Below are 24,512 nucleotides of genomic sequence, written 5' to 3'. Positions count from 1 at the left end.
AACACGAACAAGTTCCGGAACGATCATCAAATTAAGATTAGATCGAAAGAAAGGAAATCATAAAAGTGGATCGAAACTTAGTGATGCCAAGGTGAGTGCATATTAGATCGTATATGATATAAAATAGAAATAAGACTTGCGATAAGTCTATTTCCTATAGTGTTATGTATAAATTCATGAACATGAACATGTGATTGTTATGAATTATATGTTGTTGTAGGTATGATACGACTTGTATGAATATATGTTTATATAATGAATAATATGCAAATGTGATATATGGATACAAGAGATTAAGTGAATGAACATAGATGATATGCAGGAGTATATAAGAATAAGATATGAATCATATAATATAGGTTATATAAGAAATACACGTGAATAAGATATGGTATATATGTTTATAAGAAACCATGCAAGTGACATGAACTATGTGACATGAATATGTGGAATATGATACAAAGTGATGTAATTATATGGTCAGAAGAGATAAGAGACAGGTGAAAGTGAACTATGTGATTATATGAATATGTGACATGATATATTCCTAATGCCTATGTTATGTGTAAAAAGAGCTAGAGGTATAGTTGGCATGCCAAAAGTTGAGGGTCTACGCGGTCTTTCAGGACATACAGTGATCCTTCGGGATATTTCATAGTAGTCCTTCGGGACAAATTTCATAGCCCTTAGTAGGACCCTATATGAGCTGTGGTGACAACATAGTGCTCAACCTCAGTAGACTCACATATCTATAGTTCTCAAAAGTGTACATGGGTTAAAATAAGAGATAAGAATGAAGGTAGTACTTGTGAAGTATATGTTTTTGTGATATGAACTGTATTATATGATTGATATGATGATGTGTATATGGTTTGAATGAGTCATATGTTGATAAAAAAATATGATTAAAAGATATAAATGAAAATAATGTGTAATGTGTATATGTGTACATTATATTATATATAATGATTGTGTGACATCATGAAGAGATATGTTCATATATGTTTAAGCATTTAGAGTTTCCTTTATAAGTTTAATGCCTCACTAAGTCATAGACTTAGCGTGTGATTGTTTCACACGTAGGTTACAGAAGCGAGAAGAGAAACGAAGAAGAGCAAGGTCAGCATCTCCCTTACAAAATTTCAGATCAAAAAATAGATGATTTAAATGTGTTTGGTTAATTTGAATATAGTTGGCATGTACTAATTGATTGAGTTGAATATGATCTGATCGATTTTGGTTATTTTGGGGTCAATTTATGGAAATAACCACTTTTATTTTAAGGAAAATTTTAAATTTTCTTTGAATTTTGTCAAGAGTCAAAGTTTGAAAAGTCAATATGACACCTTAGACTCGTATTCGGGTCGGGTATGGGTTGGGGGTGTTACACTAAATCAACACATTTTATACTAGTTCGAACTAATTACTCGTTGAACAAGTTAGCAGAGTTATATATTAAGGAAATTGTTAGATGACATGGTGTTCATGCATCCATTGTGTCTGACAGAGATCCAAGGTTCACTTCAAGGTTATGGAGTGCATTACATCAAGCAGTGGGAACTCAATTACACTTCAATACTACTTTCCATTCTTAAACATATGGACAATCAGAAAGGACTATCCAGATATAAGAAGATGTGCTTAGGGCTTGTATTATGGAATTTACGAGCTAATGAGAAAAGTATCTTCCATTAACTGAGTTCGCCTATGACAATAGTTACCAATCAAGTTTAAAGATGGCATCCTATGGGGCATTATATAAAAGAAAATATCGAACACCATTAAATTGGTTCGAGCTAGAGGATCGAAAATCATTGGACAAGATCTTATTCAAGAAGTAGAGAACAAGTTAAAGATAATTTAAGATAATATCAAAGCAGCCTCTGACAGACAAAAATCGTACTTATATCTTAAAAGGAAAGATATTGAGTTCGAAGTTGGAGACAAAGTATTTTTAAAGGTTTCACTTTTTGAAAAAGGTATTACATTTTGGACAAAAAGGAAAACTTAGTCCAAGATTTATTGGTCCTTATGAAATTTTGAAAAGAGTTGGTCCAGTGGCATATAAACTAGCATTACCGCCAGAAATGAGTAAGATCCATGATGTGTTTTATGTGTCAATGCTTCGAAAATATCAATCAGATCATTCGCATGTCACTACACTAGAGAAAATTGAAATTCAACCAGACTTGATAAAAGAGGAAGAAACCATAAGGATCTTAGCTCATGGATAAAATCAGTTAAGGAACAAAAAGATTCCTCTAGTTAAAGTTTTGTAGTGCACAAAGTGAAAGAAACTACATGGGAAACAGAGAAGACAATAAAATAGCAATATCCGCGTCTATTTTGAACCATGTACATATAAAAATTCGAGGATGATTTTTTCTTAAGGGGAAGAATTGTAATACCCCAAAAATTTGGTTAGTGACCAAAATGAATAAATTGGAAGTTTGATGGTTAAAGTATAAACTTTAGAAAGTTTAGGGACCAAAGTGTAATTTTAAAAGATTATATAACATGGTCCCATAAATAAATAGTTTACCCCAAAGAATGACATTTTTGTGGGTTTTAAATTTTTCGTACTGAGTTTGTATTAAAAGCTAAAAAATGTGAAAATTCAAAAAAAAAATCGGATAATCGAATCAAAAATTCAGGAAAATTTTCTAGATGATAAAGCAAGGGAAAAATGTCTTTTCCATCATTTAAAATGATAATATTTAATGCGGACCATTAGATTTAAGTTGATTCTCATGTTGAATCTTAGCTATTGGATTAAAAAGGATAAGATTTTAATTTTGGAACTTTACAAGGGTAAAATTGTAAATTACTAACTTCATGGTTTAATGACATGATTAGGATCATTAGATTTGAAGGTCATAATAGTCATTTTGGACTAAAATGAATTAAATTTATTTAGGTTATAAAAATAATAAAAAAAGACAAAAAATTCAAGAAGGATATTGAAAACTTGTTGTTGCCGTGAGTTACAAAGAAAAGCATAAGTAAGTTTTAAAATTTATTTTTAAGGATTTTAAGTTGGATTTAAGGTTAATACATTAAATTTAATTTTGTTCTCCATTGGATTATCTTTCATTTGGTACCCTTTGTTCATATTGTTCATGTTTATAACCCTAAATTTATGAAAATAGTATTATATATACTCCCTTTAACCATTAAAGTTACTGTATAATTTAAAATGGACACACAAGTCAGATGATTGTTAAATTTTAAGACAAATCAATTAATTTAAAACATGTTTGTTTTTAAAAATAATTATTAATACGAAAAAAAAATAATGATATCGTACTTTTAATTTATAATGCAACTAATTAGTTTATATTATTTCTTTAATCTTAAAAATATATTAAAAAAAATTGGATCTATCTAATTATTTCAGTGGTTAAAGGAATTCGGGATGTGTTTTTATTTTCAATAATTAAAAAAAATTATAAACTGAGACTATCTTATAATCATTACTCCATACTATTTAAGAAATATTTTATTAATAGTATATGATATATTTTATAATTATCACTATTCCTTTTTGCTGTCATGATACTGTCATATTTCATATTTGGATAAACTCACACATATAAATAATATTGTTAGAACTCAATCAATATTGAATTCATCTTTCTTATATTTAAATTATAATTAACAAATAATAATTATAGCAGGATCCTTTGAATATAGCCTACCCAACTCTAAAAGATCAAATGAAGCTAACTGTCCATTACCTGATAGGTCTTGCCGAGGCCCCTGCCTCTGATGCTCATTTGCCATTGGCTTACAACGCATAACTTAATGAAAAACAGTTACTTGTAAACTCAACTTCATATTAAATGAATGTGATTATTAAAATGATTGCATGTTCCATTAAACTCACAATTTGTAACCAATGCTGATAGAGTGTATTTAGACAATATTATGAGAATGAAAGGAAAATGGAATCTAGATTTGATCTGTGTAATTTTTCTTTAAAAAGTTATATCAACTACTGTTATTTTCTATTATGAGATCACCATAAAAAATAGATTAATTTGTTGAAGATACACTAAATTATTCATCAGTGAGTTGCAGTCTCAGATAAACTTAGAAGTTCCTCCAAATAATCAGCACCCAAATCCTCAAACACAATTATATTTTCCATGTTCTCTTGCTTGATTTTCTTGGTCCCCGATCGTTTGCGCTTCATAGAATACCTCTCCTTCATCGTCAAAACAGGCGAACAACCTTGTTGGAATCCATAGTTCATTTCCTGAAGTGACTTGTAAACTTTATCAATGGGGAAATTGAGTATGGCCATCGGACCTCGCATTGCCAATGCAGCTTGATCATAGGCTAAAGCAGCAGCCTCTGCAGTATCAAAGGTTCCAATCCAAACTCTCACACCATTCCTCGTCGAATCCCTAATCTCCGCTGCATATTTCCCCCACGGCCTCTTCCTTACTCCTCTGTAAGATATATCTTTCGACTCCACTTCATGATCGTCCGAGGTTGTATTAATGGAGTTTTCAGGGACTTGATTTAAAACCCCGAAAAAAAGCATTTCCTGGGAATCATTTTCGTTGAAAGGAAGGGCTGGTGTAAAGTTCTCTTGAGATGCATAGGAAGAAGATGATTCAGGAGAGAAATGAAGATTGGGGTATTGAAAGAATGAAGATTCCATGTTCAAAGTAAAATTGGAGATGATAATTACTTATCTTGAAGATTAGGGTTATTTATATTGAGGAGAACAACATTAAAAGCGTCAAAGATGATTGTTTGGTCGTTAATGGAACTCAAATGGACGTTGAGTGTGGAGGAGAGAGTCAAAGGAAGCGGTCGTGGGGCATGGCGGCCATGTCACTTTAAATCCTTCATCTAGCATCATCCTCATGACTTCACTTTGATTATGTCTTCCCTATCAACCCTACTATTATGCTTACCCTTTGTAAATTACAAAGGTGTTAGAATGATGATAATTACATAGTTAATAATCACAATTATTTGGTATATCGGTACGAGGTAGTTTTCATTTAATAAAATTTTTTGGTTTAAAATATTTCTTTGGGTAAAGTACATAGATGATCCCCTACTGTTTTGTTGAGTCCCCGACTATAGGGAGTTGCTTTATTTGAGTCTCTCGACTATTAAAAGTTATAAAATCGTCCTCGACTATTTATTATGTTCCAAACTCATCATTTTCTGTTAAAAATTAGTGGTCATCTAAGCTGGACGTTAACATGTTTGTTGAGATATGATATTATGAGATCATATTTTATCGTATCTCAGTCAGCAGGTTAACGTCCAGCCCGGACTAACGTTAAATTTTTAATGAAAAATAACTAGTTTGAAATATAATAAATAGTTGGGTGACCATTTTGTAACTTTTGATAATAGAGAGACTCAACAAAGCAACTTTCTATAGTTAGATGACCATTTTATCACTTTTAATAGTCGATGGACTCAACAAAATAATGTCATATAATCAGGGTACCATTTGCATTCTTTACCCTTTCTTCTACTCCATTATTAATTATACATATTTTAATACCTTATGCTTGAAACTTTGAAGCGTAGTAATACTTCTTTTCTCCAAATGGAAAGACTATATAAAAAATATTACTATTTGTAATATTTCACGAGTGGGTGTGTGTTGGATTTTAGACAATATTCAAAGAGCTCCTAGCAACAAGATTTATGGACCTTATTTACTGTATATTATTTAAGAATATTTGTCTTGCATTTTTTTTCTTTTTTCTAGACGAAGGAATTCAAATCTATTGGAAAACAAAGGGATCTATTATGAAAATATCCACTCCCTAATTTTTTGTTGATTAATCTCTCCCTAAATTTACAAATATCTAAATGGAGACGTAATAATTTTGAAAATAAATTATTCATACACGTATAATAGTTTATGAAATTTAATTCTTTTATAGTTAATGATAGTCGATAATCTCTTTAATAATATATTTTTTAAAATTTAAACTTAATTCTTTTATAATACACGTTCTTGTTGATAATTATATTAAAAAAGTATTCACATTATTATTAAATAATAAACTAATTAATAAAAACTGTTAGTTTTGATAATTAGGACCAAGCTAAGTAGCTAACCTTTTTGATTTAATGATATACAAGATTAAATTTTAGAGGTGTTCACAGTATATATATGAGAATTAAGCTACGCCGCCTCTTCCCATTGACGAGAGAAGTTACAAGTACTTTAATAATTATATTTTAATCCAAAACCGCATAACATGAACACGTGGGAACAACAGAATTTTAACCAAATCATTAGCGAGTTGAAAATTAATTATTGGATGGGGGACCATTCTTTACTCTTCGACTCTTGTCGAAAATGTGCATGAATCTAAATATCGCATATATTACATAAATGATTCTTTTCCTACAAAAGCCTTCAACTGTAATAATATTTTTTTACTTAATATTTGTCGCGTTTCTTTCACTAAGTGGATGGTTCCTTTTTAAATTCCCTGCAAGTTGCCGTTTTTGCAGTTTAATGTTATTGTTTTATTGACCGAAAACGTTTTTTCAGAAAATATTTTTCGTAAAATGAATTATATGTTTTGAAAAATATTTTTTAAAAAACGTTTTATAATTTTTGAAAAATGGTGTTTAAATATTTTTTTCACTAATTGATTAATTTTTTAAAAATGATTTATTATAAATATTAAATACAATAAATGATATTATTTATCATAAAACTTAATATTATTATTTTTAAAATATTAAAATAATTTATTTATTATTAAAATATTATTTTTATAATTTTATTAATAAAAATATTATTGGTATATTTATTGAAATAAAAATATTATAAATTATATTAATTATTTATTAAAGTAATAGTGTTATATTATATTTTAAAAATATTAATTAGTATATTTTAAATATATTTATTAAATATTATTAGATTATTATATTAATTAAATATATAAATAATATTATTCATTATTAATAATTTAATAATATTATGTCTATGAAATTAATAAATAATATAATTTATTAATAATTTATTATATTATTAAAATAAAAATATAATATCTTATATTATTATAATATAATTGATATTATTTTTTACATATTAAAAATATAATATTATATTATTAGAAATATTAATAAATATATTTTAAATATTTTAATAATTAATATTTGATTAAAATGTATTAAAATTTTATTAATATTAAATTCATAAAATAAAATTATTTTGAGTATTTATTCTTTGAAGTGAAAAGTTTGGAAAATGACTTACGGAAAATTAGACCGTAAGTCATTTTCCAGAAAACACAAAGGAAATTCTGTTGACCAAGAAAATGTTTTACGTTGACCAACCAGTTTTCCTCCAACCAAATATTGAAAAATGAGAAAAACATTTTTCGAAAAACGTTTTACGTAAAACAAAGTACCTTATTGAAATTCACAGCCTTGTTTGCCCTCGGTCCAAATTAATTAGGCAGAAAGAACCCAAATCATCTTTAAAAAAAAGTTGTATGAAAATGATATAATTCTTGGGTTTATGATTCATCCCCCATGCATAAGCAATGCACTTTGACAATTTATCAAGGGTTCAGTTTTGAAAATTTTGTGTGGATACGCACAATAATATTATTATTATTTTAATAGTCTGAAGTGATCATAAGATAATAGATGTTCATTATCTTTTTTAATCGTTAACAACGTGCACACATCCTACAAATGTAACTATTCGAACATAGAATCTCAAAGAAGAACAACACTTCCTTTAACCATTGAGACTACTCAATGAGTTCGAAAATATCTAGAATTATTCTGATTTAAACCTAAATATATTTTAATTGTATTAATTACTTATTGACTAAAGTGAGGGACTAAAGTGGTGGACAGAATTAACTGAGGGACTAACCTAAAATACAATAACTTTTTTTTAACATTAACTGAGGGACTAAAGTGATGGACATAATTAAATTACAGGATTAAACTGACAGGAAAAAAACAATAGGAGCAAAACAAAAATTCACTATAATACAAGGTTCAAAATAGTTATTAAACCTTCCTAAGTCATTATAAAAGAACATTTCTTACTTATCTCTTTTGCCAATCTGCTTATCTCCATCTTAAGAGTTTCTAGAAATTAAAGCCTTTTAGCTTTAACGAGAAACTATCTTTATAAATATGAAACAAAAATTATTTGTAGCTAAAAACGAGCATGATGGGTAATAGGAAAGAGTAGAGCCATAAAATGATTCAATGTTTCCATTAATTTAAGTTATAATGATGAAATTAATAACCAACGTTTGATTTTATTTTGATTCTTATTTTTTTAAAGTATTTTAATCCTTAATATTTATTTTTTTCATCAAAATAACCATTGATAAATGAATATTTAACTAACGATTAACGCATATTATTGATGTAACATTTTCACATAAATATCATGTCACTTGAATTAATAACGTGACATGTACTAAATCAATAGAACACAAAATACTCACCAATTAAACACATAAAAGACGTGACATGTACTAATAACCAATTGAACACATAAAAATTTACACAATTAGTAATACCATTCTTGTAACTAACAGCCTCTAGAATCATCTTTAACCATCCTATACACACGCACGCACAGGAGCTTCCATGGGACTGCTATATCATATGCAGCAACTCTCAACATTCTCCCTACTTCTTCTCGTCTTCAGCAATCAACCAAACTTTTAGCTTATCACGAAAGCAAATAAATGCTGATTTTGACAATGGCTTGGTCAAACCATCGGCAGCTTGATGAGCTGCAGGAACATAGCTCACATAGAGCTGATTTGCTGCAATTTTTTCTCGTACAAAATGAACATCTAAGTCCACATGTTTGGACTGCGAATGATATACGGGATTAGCACTTAGAGCAATTGCACTTGTGTTGTCGCACCATATAGTGGACTGCTTATCACGTGGCACTTTCAAGTCAGCAAGCAAAGCATCAACCCACGCTACCTCTGCTGCAGCATCTGCAAGACTCCTATACTCAGCTTCCATGGTAGACCTGGAAACTACCTTTTGTTTCTTTGCATTCCATGACACGAGACTATCTCCAATAAAAACACAGTGACCAGACATTGATCTCCTGTCATCAGCACAACCCCCCCAGTCAGCATCCGAGAAGGCTGAAACTTGCAATCTACCTGGTACAAACGCAAGACCATAGTTCAGTGTCCCTGCCAGGTACCGTAGAATACGCTTAGCAGCAAGTAAATGTTGCTCTCTAGGAACATGCATATACTAGGCCACCTTGTTCACACTGACGGCAATATCAGGCCTTGTGTGACAAACATAGAGTAGACCACCTACCAAACTGCGAAATTCACGAGCATCAGCAAGCAAGTGTCCTTCATCCTTATTCATCTTGAACGAAGCAACCATGGGAGTAGCTGTGGATGTAGCTTTGACCATTCGCGCCTTCTCAAGTAGTTCCAATATGTACTGTTTTTGACTAAGAAACAACAATTGATCACATCGTTTTACTTCAATACCTAAGAAGTAATGCAACTCACCTAAGTCTTTTAGGGCAAACTGATTTTTTAATAGCAGCACCACTTTCTCAATTCCATCCGACGATTGTCCTGTGACTATTATATCATCAACGTAAACTAAAACATAAGTCGATACTCCATCTTCTGTTAAAACAAACAGAGAAGCATCAGCTCTGGACTCCTTGAAACCAAGATGAAGTAGTTTGTCCTTCAACTTAGCATGCCAGTTTCGTGGTGCTTGACGCAGGCCGTACAAAGATTTTTGAAGCTTGCAAACTAACTTACCACCATCGGGAGTGTATTGCTCGAAACCAGGTGGTTGATGCATGTATACGTCTTCATGCAAATCACCGTGAAGGAATGCATTGTTGACATCCACCTGCCTCAATGACCAGCCTCCAGATACGGCAAGAGCAAGGACGACATTCAGCGTGGAGAATCGAACAACAGGACTGAAGGTTTCCTTAAAATCTTTCCCGGGCACCTGAGAGTACCCTTTAGCCACCAGTCGTGCCTTGTATCGTTCCACAGACCCATCAGGATTATGCTTTATCTTAAAGAGCCACTTGCAACCTACCGTGGTTCGCCCTTCGGGTAGTTTCACAAGCGTCCATGTGTTATTGTTCTGAAGTGCAGTGAGTTCAGCATGAACTGCTGCACTCCATTCTTTAGACTTCATCGCTTCATCAATGGATGTAGGAAGAGTCACTCAAGGAACTAACAAATGCCTTGGGCTTAAAGATCCCGTACTTGCTTCTTGTTAACATGGGATGCTGATTTGATAATGTCAGATTTTGCTCAGGAGCAGCCTGCATGTGATCATTAGTTAGATGCTCAGGCGCTGCAGAAGGTAGCTGGGTATATACAATATCTTGAGACTCAGTTGTGCTGTCTTGTTCAGCTAAATTATCAGCACCTTGCATACTGGAACCCATATCATGTTGACTACTAGAGTCTTCATGCATATGCGAAGACGTGTGAGAATGTATTAAGGTTCAACAAACATCCTTTGCGTGTACTCGGTTTGACACAAGTAAAGGTGCCGATTGCCACGCATGGATATCAGATATACAACCAGATTGTTGTTTCTCTGTAAACGGAAACACATCTTCATCAAATTTACACAATCGTAAAGGTGCCGATTGCCACGCATGGATATCAGATATACAACCAGATTGTTGTTTCTCACAATCGTAAAGGTGCCGATTGCCACGCATGGATATCAGATATACAACCAGATTGTTGTTTCTCTGTAAACGGAAACACATCTTCATCAAATTTGACATGTCTCGAAATATACCTCTACCACCTGAGCAAGACACTGAAATCCTCTGTGCTGGAGCTGTAACCCAAACACACATGGAGAAGAGCGAAACGTTAGCTTATGTTTGAAACGGCCTCAAATGAGGAAAACACCGACAACCAAACACGCGTAGTGACTTGTAGTCAGGTTTGTATCCAAACATTTTTCAAATGGTGAATGTTACCTAACCCCTTGTTGGTAACCGGTTTATTAAATGTGCTGCTGTGGCCACAGCATAAGACCAAAATCTGAATGAAGGGCTGCCTGAGCAAGTAGCACAAGAGCCAGTTCGACTAAATGCGATGCTTTCGTTCTACAACGCCATTTTTCAGAGATGCGACATGTGACTCTATGGGAGATACCTGCACGAGTTAGCTCATAGGACAACTGCCTGTATTCACCTCCCCAATCACTTTGAACTGATTTAATGGTCAAAGAAAACTGAGTTCCAACCATGATTGAAATAACCGAAATGCTCAAGCCTGACTTTTTTTGAGCATGTAAACCCAAGTATGGCGTGTGCATGCGTCTACAAATGAAACGTAGTACCGATAGCCACAAGGGAACATGTGCACACCCCAAAGATCGGTATAAACTAGTTGAAAAGGATTGCTATAAACTGTAGTAGAAGATCAAAGGGCATCTTGTGGCTCTTTCCCATGCAACAGACACACAGTGGAATTAAGAGCATTTGAAATATTGACATTGATCGAAGTACACACATCTTTTAGTGTTTGAAAGGCCGGATGTCCTAATCTCCTATGCCAAAGTTCAACACATTAGAAGTGACAACATTATGAACTTCACTTTATTACATGAAGTAACTGTAGTTCTATAGCAAACGTAAAAGTCCTTCACGCTGCTGCCCTCTAAGTATCACACACCATCATCTCATCCCGAACAAAACACTCATCAGCATGAAATTCTAGGAAGACTTTGTTATCCTTAGCAAGCTTGGACACAGAAAGCAAATGCTTCGTTATTCTTGGTACATGCAAAGATTGCTCAAAATTAATGTATGAGGAGAAGCATGTAAAACGAAAGAACCACCGAGTTTACCCTTAGAGAAACACCATTGCCTACTAGAAGTTTACCTGGTCCAGTAACTCGGAGGGTTCATCACCTTGGAGGCATCTGGAGTTACGTGATGGTCGCACCAGAATCAATAACCCACTGTTCACCTGAAGCCATGTGTGTTTGAGGAAGATTAGAACCATCTTACCACTACACGAGCACATCCTGATGAATCAAGAAGCACACAGTTAGTAGCACCCGATTCATTTCTGGACTGTGACGAACCAGACATCGCATTGACCCCAGGAAGTCGCGATCAATCTGTACCAACATCGATCGACCGAATGCCCATTCTTGCCACAGAGTTGACATTGAAGGCGGGCACGACCTCGACCTCGACCACCAGACCGTCCCCACGAGTTGACTCAGTCGAAGCAGCCACAGACCTTCCTTGAACCATAGCGCACTCATTGGAAAGCTCTCGTGAGAGTCAAACCCACAATCTGAGTCTCGGCGTCGACTAGCATGGAAAACCTGATCTAACGAGTGACTCACGGTGGTTGTAATTACGGCCATAACGGATACTCTCGTGGCAATCCTTTAAGGATGCTCACAATGTGCTCGACTTGAGATACTGTGCTCCCACACAGGCAAGGGCGTCGCAGATCTCTTTGACTCGGTGAGATAAACTCGAATCGAGTCATCACCTTTCTTCATGGACTGAAGTTTGTAGTGAAGATTCATGACAGTAGTCGTGGACCGATTGGCGAAGAATTGCAGGACCGTGTTCCAGACTGCAGCACCGCTCAGCACCCACAAATTGTGGCAGCAATGGAGCACTGATCGTGGAGAGAAGCCAGGACGCAGCGCACTGTCTTGTGCCACAAAGTCTTCATGAGCTTCATTCACCCTGTGTCGCCATGCTCATTGACAACCGTTTCTGATGGAGCTGGTAGAGTGCCATTCAACAAACCGTTCGACGTGACTGCGCACGGTGAGCAGGATCTGTTGCTTCCATAACAGGAAGTTCGTCTCGTCCAGCACGACATTCACTCGTTTGTTAGTGAACATGCGAACTTGAGGAAGACGAATCAGCAAATAGCACATCGCAGCTTAGCAGAACGCTCCTGACCAAAAGCGACTGATACCATGTTGAATTATCAAGAAATCTCTTAGAATTTGCACCTCTGATTTTTATTCATTCAAAAGATCATATCATGCTTCACGTTTTCAGCAGCTTATATAGCAGCTTTACAAACCCTTAAAACCTCCTTAACAGAATTCTGTTACACAATTAGTAATACAATTCTTGTAACTAACAGCCTCTAGAATCATCTTTAACCATCCTATACACACGCACGCACAGGAGCTTCCATGGGACTGCTATATCATATGCAGCAACTCTCAACACTAAATCAATAGAACACAAAATACTCACCAATTAAACACATAAAAGACGTGACATGTACTAATAACCAATTGAACACATAAAAATATTACGTCACCACTCACGTAAATAATTAATTAGCGTACACCTTACTGTCTTCAATATTTGGTATAAGCGTCAACAAAGAGATACGGGCCGACCGGTACAGTCGCATCATATAACACAAGGACCCAGATATTGTACATCAATTCTATATTTGTAAAATTAAGTTGAGATTTAAGTAGGCACCAAGAAACAAATATCTAATCTGTAATATGATCGAGGTCCTTTCTATGACCTGCTTTTTTTTTCTTCCTGCAATTGACGTTCGGTTTTGGAATTTCTCGCTGTCGAATAACACAGATTGTATCAATATTGGTTCATGTCCATGTTAGACGCATACAAATATCTTAAACTTACACCCGAATTCGAATAACAAAGCATAAATCAACGAATGTTTTACAGACATTAACAAAAAGTAATAATAATAAAGGGATACATGGTCAATGATTCATTAGAAGTTGTAGATTACTACCATATAGAGTGGTTATAGACCTTGAAGAATTGGTTCATATCACATCATTGTCGCATAATATGAATTCTTATCAATATGCTTAGACCTCATCTTTCAATGGCTCCCCATCAATAGTCTCCTTTGTTGATGGTGAAACTGACGAATGCAGACTCTTAAACTCCTCTAACTGCACCGAAGAAACAACTCAGGTAATTCGCAATAAAAGTTTGATTCGGAGAAAATTCCTGTGTGCAAATAAAACTGTTAAAAGAACTGTGTGAAAAGCTTGTTCATTAGGACAAACTGGTAATGCTTAAACTATAAGCTGTACCGGTTACAATGTCGTGCTAAAAATGTCAAAAAATATCAGTAGGAACTGCTGGAGCAACATGGAAATTTGAAGGGTCGAGATGAATGCAAAAACTTCTTCGGGATAAAAACGGTGATCAATCAGATTAGTTTATGCAATCAACCTTTTGAGACGTAAAATTCAACATGCTTGAACCATAATTGAATGACAACATAAGGAATACATTGTGCCGTGACTCAATAGTGAAGACAAAGTGGGAATTTTCATCTAAAAGACAGTATGTGAAAATTATAGTAGTAACAATAAAGAAGCTTTTATATACCGTTAATAATTGACACTTGTAAACCAGTTTAACAATTTGGTATGACACTTGAACTTGTATTCGGCCTCCAACAGACTAGCATTGTTACATAAAATGCTGACATCGTAGGTTGACCAATGCTAAGTTACCACATATTCTGTCATATGTTTTTCCCTAAATGCCGATGCGGCATTGACTTGAACATGTGGCAACTTAATATTAGTCAACAAAGCTACGCCAACAATTTATGCACTGGTGTAAGTCCATCAGGTTAACTTGCTTCAGGGAAATAAATTGAAGCACCCAATTATATACGTACATAGTGAAAAATGCTACCTTAAACAAATATATCAAACCATACCTCTTTGCAAGCATCCTCATGCTTGCACAATAGCTCATTATACTTTGTTCGCATATCTGACATCTCAGCTTGTAGCGTTTCGTATTCAGATGCCGTTGGACCCCCTAATTTTTTTTGGACAAACCTATAATGAAAAAAGCAATTAATTATCTCTCAACATCCCCTGACAAAAAAACATAAATGGATGTGAACCACAAGGTGCTCGAGGACAAAAAACACTTCTCCTCCGGCACGGACCATAACACTTGTGTCTCGACAAGGTCAATCATTTGCAGACAAAAAAATCAATGGTCATTGTTACTAATCTCTTTAGATCTAAGTTACTTGGATTCTTCATTTTCCCTGAATCCGAATCCAGCACATTATGATCCTCATAGATATAGGAACAATGAATTAAACAACATTATGAAATCCCAGATGATACTCTTTTTTCTGCTAAAAATTAAAACAGCATGTAAGATATGTTTCAGACATTTCTGGTCTCTTCTGAAACTGAATTGGGTGAAATTAGTCAATTGAATTTGAAACACAGATCTGAATGAACTCAATTGAAAGATTGAATTCTGAAACTCACTCAAGGGCTGAATATGGTTTCTCATTTTGTTCATACAATGCAACCAAAACTACAAATTAAAAAAAATCGAAATTAAAAGAAATCAAACACCCACATCAAGAAACATAAGAGAATTTTTTTTAAAAAAACACCTTTGGTGAGAGCATCAACAACTCCACTGGATTCAAGATACTTCCTAAATGCTTATTTCTTAGCCTCTTTTTCCTAAACCCAAAATCTGGGTATTTAGTATTCATAACTAAAAGTGTTAAATATATGTGTTCCAAGTGGAAATAATTATAAAAAAACAGATAGAGAATTCAACCAGTAACTAGAAAACCCAGAAGCTTTGAAGTGTCTTTAAAGCTGACATTTAATACCTCTTTATATCTCATCAGTATCTTCAGGCTTCAGCAGTTGGCTTTTCTTCTTTGCCTGGAGCTCCTGTGTTTTGAGCAAATCTAAGATCCAAGTTAAGGTTAAAGACATTATCATGGATGATGTCTTGCTTCAGTTGCCAGTTGTGTCGGTCAAGGTTTTCCAAGTTGAGAACCAAACTTGGAAAATTACATGTTTTCAACCATGGGCGGAGTAAGTACAGTTGGACACTGTTCCACTTTCCAATGCTGCCTAAGATTGTTGGGCTAAGCCCATTTTCAGATTTTGGGTAAAATTTTTACCCAATAAATATTTTTGTTCAATAAATATTTTTTAATATCAATATTAAATCTTAAAATATATAATCTAGAAATACTTTTAAAAACAAGGATGATAACTAAATTTCACCACTTAAAAAGCAATTAACCCTAATATGCAAGCATGAAAATCCCACAAATTTACACGTCATATTGCCGTAAGTTGCACTGTCTCGTACTAGAAAAACACAGCTAAAAGCTCCAAGGACACGTCTTAAGTTGTTCTTCTTGCATCAGGAATAAGTTCCATAAGCAAAATAATGTGATTTTCGCCTTTCTTTCTATCTCCACTAACGAACTCTCAATTCTCATCATCACACTGACCTCCAGAGCTCCCTCCACGACCTTCAGGTGACCCGACGGCACTCCCGATATCCTGCTTGCACCCATCTTTCAATGCCTTGCCACCACCGTGCATGCCTTCTACAGAAGAGACACGCACAAAATCCGGAAACCCTCTGGCCACGAATCCTCCACTGCGACCTGCGGAGCTAGCCTCACTTTGCAGTATGTTAAGGCCCGTGTTTCCGCCAGAGCTCATGCCTACCTGACCGTGAATGGATTGTTGTTGCAGGGCCAAAAATGGTTGCTGAGCATACAACATGGAGGCCTGTGAGGCCATAAGCGATTGCGGCGTCATCGGTTGAGCTTGTTGGTGCGGCATATAGTGTCCGGCTTCTGGCTGCATAATACCACTGGAAGGAAACTACAAGCAGTCGACAAAGACAATCAGGATATCTATTACAGCTGTTAGAGGAATCGAGAAATAGCATTTGTACCTGAGCGTACACCGCGGGCGGTTGTGGTTGAGCATCCGCAATTGCAGCCAAGTACATGAGGTTTTGTTGCAGCCTTGATTGGTTCCTGCAAGAATCAGAGCTAGCTAGTAACTTTGTAAAACATCAGATGTTGCAATGCAAGCCAAGGGAACAAAAATGTAGGCAAAACCCCAAATTTGATAGACATTAGAGACTGAAAATCAGCACTCACTCAGCACATTCACTCAATCTCCCAGAATTCTGGCTCTCAACAATCTTTAAGATCAACGACTTGTTCTCGTCGAGATACTGCAATCATTAGAGTGAAGTACACATTGAACAAATTAAGAGAGATGCAACAATAAATTGGAAAGAAAAAGAAATGTAAATTGTTCTTTTCAAAATCAACCGAGCTGACGACCGGTTTGATTCATGTCCAAGTAGTTTAAACAGCATCACCAGCATTATACTAAGATCATCACCTAATTAAGGTAGCAGAAAATTATAGGCACAGCAATAATGATGCGATATCAAATCAAAAGTACTTCAAGAAAAAACAGAAATAGTTTAACAAGTGTTAAGCGTCTCATTAATTACTAAAAGAGAGATAACATCGCTAAGCACTGCTCCCATGTGTGAGTACGTAAACATGAACAACCCTTGTAACTGCAAACTGAAGACGAGTTCCTTGCCAGAATGATTAACCTCATGCGTGAGTGTGACAGTAGCTTTTACAAGCAACAGAAAGAAAACTACAGTTCCCATTGATATTTCACTAATCAAAGAAGAAGAAAAAAACCCAGAAGTAATGACTACAAGGAAAAAAAATACTGCATGATATAAGTACATACAGATCATAAACGAAAAAGAGAAAGGGAAGGACCTCTTGAATGTGATCAGTAGTGACATTGTTGGGATAATAAGCTGCTACCATGGGCTGCATCTGCATCAGGTGCTGCTGCATTTTCTTTCTGTATATCCAAGCACAATCTCCTCAAAAAGAAAATAAGATCATAAAAGTATGTGTGTCTCTTTTTCTATGCAAACAAAAGACGAACTCACTCCAAAACACGTTGAGCTGAAAGAGTAGAATCACAGCATAAAAAGTGCTACGGAAAAGAAAGACAAATAGAAATACATACCCTTGTTTATTTTCCTATGTTTCCTCACTTTTCTTTCTCAGTAACAATGACACAAATGAGAGAGAACCGGAGACGAGACATAAAACTGAAGAAAAAGAGAGTTTCTCTCACTCTGAAACCTCTCTATAACTGTTGACTAAGAAAAAATATACATTGCGGTACCTTAATATAATGTTATAAATAAAATGTTATCAGTTGTATTATTATTTAAATAATAAAATTAATAAAAAAAATTATTTAAAATATTATTATTTTTATCTAAAACATCAATTTTTTAACATTTTCAGTAAAAGTACTTAACAATAACAAAATATATAGAAAAAATAACAAAATCGATAATTCTTAACTAAATTCGGTAAAACACATAATAATAACAAAATTAATAGAAACAATAATATTTTCTATTATTTTTACCGATTTTATTATTTAAACAATAATAAAATTAATAACATTTTTTTAAACGTGTATTAAAACTGTTGCACGTGAACATCTTCAAAGAAAAAGCATTCGAATTATTTTGTTTCAAAATGAATTTTCCTTAATACTACAACACTTTGCGAAACGTGAATACGTAAATATCTTTTAATACCAAAGGTAATTAATTTGAATTAACTAGGATCACAAAGAATATATGAAATATCAAAATTTAATAAAGTTGAGAAAAAGACAGAGCCGTGCAAGCAAAGAAACAGTGGAAAAGCAAAGGTCCTTACAGTTGCAGTAAATTTGGAGTCACATGAAAGAAGGGAAAAGTTATTTCTTTTTATGACATTTGAACATGATTGATTTTTGAGCCACTTTGGTCCAAACTCCAAACTCAAATTTCTTCTTATTTCCATTTTTTAAACAGTGTAAAATAGAGAGGTGAAGGGGGGGGGGGGGCAAAATCAGATAATGTGAGGGAATCCATTCCGAAATTATTCTCCCAAATAGTTTGTTTTGAACAATAATATGAAAAAGACATAATACATGTCTTTGTAAAGATGTATAAATTATAGTATGTCTTCTGTATAGTTCAAACAACGCAGGAAAAAACAACTATATAAAGAATTTTTAGACATATATATAATCAGTATAAATATTTAGTGTCATCCGAACATCTAATATATAGGCGTTTTTCTCGAAATATCATCGGTAATCGGTATATTTATCGATCTAACACCGATCAGATTATATTTTTCGATCTAACACCGGTCATATTATATTTCTCGATCTAACACCCGTAGCAGTAAAGCACGCCCCCTGACCCGCGTTATACGTTGATTTGGCGTCACGTGAGGTATAGCACGCCCCCTGCACCGCGCTATACGCTGGCTGGGTTACACGTGACTATAGCGCGCCCCCTGTTCCTCGCTATATCTGTACAATTATATTTAGCGCGGACTCTGATCCGCGCTATACCATAATTACATATACCGCGGTGCAGGAACCGCGCCTTGTATGGCTATATATACCCTTCTCCCTCGTTATGTTCCTCATATCTCTCCTCTCAACTTATAAATTAATACAATAATTTCGTCAACGAGTCAAATAATTTTGGCAATCTTCTCATATTTAGTTTAGAAGTTCGTGCGATCTTTCGTTATAAGGTGATTTTGTTATAAATTTTTTTAATTATACTTATTATTTATTATGATTATTTGAAAAAATATTATACTAATTATTTTCAATTAATTTTTATGTTTGTAAAATTGAAATGCAAGAGGATACGTCGAAATAGTTTTACGGTGCAGGTAATAATATAAAATTATATTATTTAAATTATTTACGTTGATGTGTAAAAATTTGTTGTGTTATATTTTCGTTCATATATAATTTATTTAATCAGGTTTGTTTCAGTTATTTTTTTTGCAGATATAATATTGCCGCACTTTTAAACTCAAAGAATGACGTGACTTTCAACTATTGTTTATTATGATGGTGAAATTCGAGAAGATGAAACCGGCGTTTTTTTCGTATCAAATGAGCGTGTTAAAATATCATTCAAGAGAAACATAACTCTCGAGGAGCTGATCACGAAGATTTCGAGGAAGATTCATATTGGAAGTAGAAGAAGAATGTCGTCGTTTCAGTACAAATTTTCAATATCATTGTTGTCATTAACTTATACAGCGTTCGAACAATGATGATGTTGAAATGATGGTTGAAGCTCAAAGTAACTATTCAGACATCGCTATTGAGATGTATGCACATTTTGTTCAAGTTCGGGGTCAATCATTAAGCTCCCACTATGGGCTGGCTGAACAAGTTGATCAAGTTGACAGCCCGACTAAAGTAATGTGTAATGATTTTAATGCCATAATGGGGAGACATTCATCCGCAACTCCTTAAGATATGTACCGAGGTGGGTCCACGACCCACTCATGATGCCTAACCAGCCAATCTGTATCTGTCTTGCCGCGTCTATCTAAGCTATGTAATTCGTGTATATTCCGCGGTGCATCCGGAATTGGTTGAAAACAACCAAACTGCCGGAACACGCGATCAGTGGAGTGCCACTCAACGGTCACATAACAGATCAGAGGGACCATCGCCATCCAAACATCTGATAGACCCCTCAACTTAGGTGGGATCACCGCCCTCGCATCATCAGTAGAATATGACACTCATTCAAACTAAAACAAATAATATATAATTTTTATCAAAATAATAATCTAATTATATAACTATAATCTAAAATCGATTTTTAAACATTAAAAGTCATACCTGTGTGCCAGCCTTCTGATCGATTAGCACCCTAGTTTTTTCTAAATCATCAGGTAGCTCCTGATGATTTTTCCTATCAGTAGACCACCTATTCAAGGAAAAAAAAATTTATTATACGATGTATAAAATTAATATACAAAATCAGTTTTATAATTACATCAGAAGTAGTGGAAATACGAATGGGTTCTTCACAATGGGACATAAAAAGGGCAATCAATACCATGCCCAAGACTGCAGCAGTAGGAGACATCCGCCGATAGCATTACGCCTGTAGTCAATGGCTCCACACATCTCCCTGTACAGCAAAGCCAAAACTACCCGAGCCCCAACTGAATGATCCGGCGAGACGAAAGTCGCTAAGATGTCGCAACTACATGCAGTGAACTAGGTTGCGCTATTTGTCCGGCATCAGCAACCCTCCTATCAACTGCAATATGCATGCCCGTGCATACATCTTAACCTCATCCTCAGAGGCGTCTGCGCTCAACTCCCGAAAATTGGTATCTAACCAATTTAACGGTATCCTACCTCCGATAAAACTTTATGGGACACGTCCTAGATTTTCCTGGCACAAAGTAGTCCAAGAACCGGAAGCTATCCCTGATATCACATCTCCATCCATCGGAAGCCCCAAGTGCATAGAAACATCCTCAAGCGTGATCGTGCACTCTCCGCACGGAAGATTGAATGTGTGGGTCTCCGGCCTCCACCGCTCTACTAAGGCAGAAATAACGTCTGGTTCTATCTTACAGTGACCCTGATATCTACCTATGTAACCAAATCCAGCCTCTACTAAATACGGCAAGACACGGCTATATATCACTAACTTAAGATTCCTAATAAAAAGATCTAATATACGGTCATTCTCCTAAAAATAAAAATAATTACAAAAATTAATTCTTAATCTAATAATCATGTATTAAATAAATCAACAAATTATTACTAATAATTTAAATTAAATTAAAACGTTAAAATGTTACCGTATCAGCAAAGTGTCGAGATATATGATTTCCATCTAAGCGAAGTAGACCGCCTTCCATTATATATATGTAAAAAATTTATATTAGTAAAATATTAAATAAAGTAAAATACTTAAATAAATTAAATACATAATATTAAAAATATTATAAAATATACCTTAAACGAGAGAGTATTTGAGAGAATTTGGTTTGATGAAAGTGATTGAGGATGAGGTATTTATAAGGAAGGGTAGGGTGTGAACTGCCGGGTAATTAAAGCTATAGCGCGCCCCCTCCACCGCGCTATACCGCACGTGTCAGATAAATAGGTATAGCGCGGAGCTGGGGATCTATAGCCACGTGTAACCTAGTCAGCGTATAGCACAGTGTATGGGGCGTGCTATACCCCACGTGGCGTTAAATCAGTATATAGCGCGAGTCAAGGGACGCGCTTTACTGCTACGGGTGTTAGATCGAGAAATATAATCTGATCAATACTAGATCAATAAATATACCGATCACCGATAAATATTTTGAGAAAAACTTCTAATATATATTACAACAATCACGTTCCTTCAAAAAAGAAACAATTCCGTTGCTTAAGAAAATCATTCATCCGACACCATAAATAATAATTTATTTTTCATCACAATATCGGTTTAAATTTAGGAGTGATAAAACTTGATTCTAATTTTTTTTTAAATTCATTGAGTTATAAAATATAATTATTTTTAAAGTTTGATTCGAATCCTACGATATATGTATATTAAATATGAAAAAATATATATATATTGTATACAATTATAAAAATCGCTTTTAATTACAATTAAATAGTATCATAATATAATAAATAATTATAAATAAATTTAAACAAAAATTCAAACGATTTAACTTTACTTAAAAATTTTAAATTAAATTTAAAATATTAAATAAAACTCATCAATTCAAATGATTTAAATTTATGTGACTCTACTTGCTCTTCTCTATTCAAATATACCCATCACGTGGCTTCTGCTAAGGTTGTCCAGTCGATATCCAAGTGGCTTAAATTGCAACTTGAATGTCAGTCCATTATTAATAGAAATGTCAAAGTGAGGTGATGCACAATCTTATAATGGAAACCAACCAAACCCTAATGGCTCGTACTGTAGAAAAAAATTGTGTGGTGCGGTTGAGCTATCAATCCACTGTTTGTGGGTCACCAAATCCCTGAACCCTTCGCTCCATCTAATGTTGACAATTATTGCTCACCTTTGTTTGGGGATTATCTAAGGAAATACGACTAATATAATGTTAATATACGGTATTATTGAATATATTAAAAGATATTTAATAAATTTGATTTAACATTACTTATTATGTTGATATACTAATAATGTTTTAGGTAGAAAATATAAAAAATTATTAAAAAATTTGATAACTGGTAAACTTTAGTTATCGATAAGTATCGATACATATATATAAGTGTCCATACTTATTTCACTGTGGAAAATATTAATTTAAGGTTATTTTTTAGTAAGTTTTAAGATATTAATTTAGTAATTATACACGTCTAATGATTTTTTTTATGTTACGATATATATTATTATTAAATTAAAAATAATAAACATATATATTACATATTTATTATTATCTTTGGTTAAAATTGTTAAATTTAAATTCTAGATAATATTTTATAAAATATCAAAACAATCAAATAATTTTTTGTGTAAATGAAATTATTAAATTAATATTATAGGTGGAAAACATGAAACAATATTAAAAATTTTTGAAACATAAATTACATAACTTTCAACAAAGTATCGATACATTTTTATAAAAAGTATATATATTTTCAACATATTAAGTAAATTTTACCGGTTTTATCATAATGTTACATAATATGTTGAAAGTATCGATCTTTTTTATAAAAATGATCGATACTTTACAATATAACATGTAAAAATATGATGTAATAGGTAGCGCTTATATAATGTAATAGGTAGCACTTATATAATGTAATAGGTAGGGCTTATATAATAAAATATGTTAATTACTAGAAACATTATCAAGCACAATAACATATTAGGTATCGCTTATATAATGTAATAGGTAGTACTTATATAATGTAATAAGTAGCATTTATATAATAAAATAGGTTAATTACTGGAAACATTATCAAGCACAATAACATATTAGGTAGCGCTTATATAACGTAATAGGTAGCGCTTATATAATAAAATAGGTTAATTTTTTAATTTGTTATTACAATATATTAGGTAAACGCCTAAAATATTACTAATGATAACATAACCGATTATTTACTGTAAACATTATCAAGTATAATAATGTAAACGGTAAAAAAAATAGGCGCTACCTATTACATTAAACTACCTACCAGATATGTTGAAAATATCGATTCTATTTAAATAAGTATCGACACTTTTGGAATTTAAAAGAAAATCAGTAATAACGTCTATAAACATCAAATACAATAAAACAATATTATTTATTAACAAAATAATAATATTATTTTTAAAATATTAGAATAATTTATTTAATATTATGTATGTAATTATTATTATTAAAATATTATATCTATAATTTTATAAATAAAAAATTATGATTATTATATTTTATTAAAATAAAATTATTATAAATTATATTTTTTATTTTTTATAATAAGAATAATATATCATTAATTATATTATAATGAGATAATAGTTAAACATATGTGTCAATACATTTTCTAAAAGTATCGACACATATGTTATAATTATAATATAATAGGTAAATTGATAATGTAACCGGTATACAACAATAACAAAACATGTAAAAATTACCAAAAACATAATTATTTTAACAAAACAGGTAAAGCGCTACCAGTTTTGTTATTTTTTTATCGGCTTTGTTATTGTTGGGCATTTTACCAGAAATGTTAAAAAACATTGATGTTTTAGGTAAAAATAATAATGTTTT

The 24,512-nt window shown here is 33.2% G+C and overlaps 2 protein-coding genes and 1 pseudogene across 2 annotated transcripts; all 3 read right to left on the bottom strand.

The window, feature by feature from the left end:
* Nucleotides 1-4,066: 4,066 nt before the first annotated feature.
* Nucleotides 4,067-4,684, bottom strand: LOC120117843 (ethylene-response factor C3-like). The gene has a single exon (XM_039138037.1). It carries the CDS (start codon nt 4,667-4,669, stop codon nt 4,067-4,069), a length of 603 nt encoding a protein of 200 aa, XP_038993968.1. The 5' UTR covers nt 4,670-4,684.
* Nucleotides 4,685-13,785: 9,101 nt separating this feature from the next.
* On the bottom strand, nt 13,786-15,828 carry LOC120117543 (annotated as a pseudogene).
* Nucleotides 15,829-16,219: 391 nt separating this feature from the next.
* LOC120117549 (GRF1-interacting factor 1-like) lies at nt 16,220-17,976 on the bottom strand. Its single transcript, XM_039137811.1, has 6 exons — nt 17,890-17,976; nt 17,631-17,718; nt 16,980-17,056; nt 16,769-16,853; nt 16,522-16,695; nt 16,220-16,476 (listed from the first exon to the last, which is right to left on the bottom strand). The coding sequence occupies exons 2-6, from the start codon at nt 17,709-17,711 to the stop codon at nt 16,291-16,293; spliced, it is 603 nt and encodes a 200-aa protein (XP_038993742.1). The 5' UTR covers nt 17,712-17,718; nt 17,890-17,976; the 3' UTR covers nt 16,220-16,290.
* Nucleotides 17,977-24,512: the final 6,536 nt, after the last annotated feature.

Source organism: Hibiscus syriacus, unplaced genomic scaffold (genome assembly GCF_006381635.1).
Source record: "Hibiscus syriacus cultivar Baekdansim isolate YM2019G1 unplaced genomic scaffold, ASM638163v2 tig00110321_pilon, whole genome shotgun sequence".
Classification (NCBI taxonomy): Eukaryota; Viridiplantae; Streptophyta; class Magnoliopsida; order Malvales; family Malvaceae; genus Hibiscus; species Hibiscus syriacus.
This window is presented reverse-complemented; position numbering and strand designations above follow the sequence as displayed.

Excerpts from the sequence above, each read along its gene's own strand:
- LOC120117843 (XM_039138037.1), bottom strand. The coding sequence starts at position 4,669 with ATGGAATCTTCATTCTTTCAATACCCCAATCTTCATTTCTCTCCTGAA.
- LOC120117549 (XM_039137811.1), bottom strand. The coding sequence starts at position 17,711 with ATGCAGCAGCACCTGATGCAGATGCAGCCCATGGTAGCAGCTTATTAT. Across the intron at positions 16,696-16,768 it reads CGCCCGCGGTGTACGCTCAG|TTTCCTTCCAGTGGTATTAT; the intron begins GTACAAATGCTA and ends GACTGCTTGTAG. Across the intron at positions 16,477-16,521 it reads GTCAGGTAGGCATGAGCTCT|GCAGGTCGCAGTGGAGGATT; the intron begins GGCGGAAACACG and ends GAGGCTAGCTCC.